Below are 891 nucleotides of genomic sequence, written 5' to 3'. Positions count from 1 at the left end.
TGTGCATTTGTATGTGGCTAGAGTGTGATGAGATGAAAATAACCATCACAAAATAGTGGCTACTTAAAATGCAAGCTGCAATGGATCATAAAAGCAAATGGTAGGAAATTACTATTTTTTCCACTTAGCAATAGTATTCAGAGATCCTATCATGCTAACACTGAATAAACACCCTTTGAGACAGTCTTCTCCCTGATGAAGAGCTTAAGCCATATTTAGTCCTCTGTTACCAGTGGAAACCGTGGATAATGTCACTGCCTTTTACTATGGATATGTGCTGATGTAATGGAGTAGAATCTGGTCCATGGTCATTATGGTAAGGGGTTATGGCAGTATTAATTATCAGTTCAATATTCAGCAACATTTAAAGAGGACTTTACAAACTTCTTAGTATCAGTTGTTTTCATCTGTGTGAGTATGTAATCTTTTTTTTACTGAGATGCGACAATAAACTTGTTTGCACATCTTGAATATTCACAAAAATAGGTAATTTGTCATGTAAAACTACCTTAGCAAGCAAAATGGAACAGATTTTTTACTTCATGGTGCTTACAGCACTTGAAACAAAACACAGTAATCAGAGTTTTTGGACTAATGCTGGCAAAAGATTCAACATACTACTTTCTTTTCTTCATTGTGTAGGAAAATAAAGAACTGTAAACATAATACTTTCTTTGTAGCTGGTTCCGTTCAACCAGAATGGAAATTTTTTAGAGGAAAAGACTAAAGACCAATAAAGGGGACACTAATTCTTTGCATTCTATCCCCAATACCAGAGCAGTTACGATTTTTTTTTTTTAATTTTTGTCTTCCAGTTTAGCGTATTACATATGGTGTATCATTTGCTAACAAAAGTGGAATCCTGACTTTCTATGAGTTTGTTTAAACAAT

At 34.0% G+C, this 891-nt stretch overlaps 1 protein-coding gene across 1 annotated transcript in view; it reads left to right on the top strand.

The window, feature by feature from the left end:
- The first annotated feature begins 304 nt into the window (after window positions 1–304).
- Window positions 305–891, top strand: part of LOC103923852 (ADP-ribosylation factor-like protein 8B) — a 31234-nt gene continuing 30647 nt past the window's right edge. The window contains exon 1 of the mRNA XM_009332282.1: window positions 305–316. Coding sequence (XP_009330557.1) covers window positions 305–316 — 12 coding nt within the window. The remainder of the gene's footprint in view (window positions 317–891) is intronic.

This window comes from Pygoscelis adeliae, unplaced genomic scaffold (assembly GCF_000699105.1).
Source record: "Pygoscelis adeliae isolate BGI_AS28 unplaced genomic scaffold, ASM69910v1 Scaffold9, whole genome shotgun sequence".
In the NCBI taxonomy this organism is placed as follows: Eukaryota; Metazoa; Chordata; class Aves; order Sphenisciformes; family Spheniscidae; genus Pygoscelis; species Pygoscelis adeliae.
Note: the sequence above shows the minus strand (reverse complement) of the source record. Positions and strands in the feature narration are given on the sequence as shown.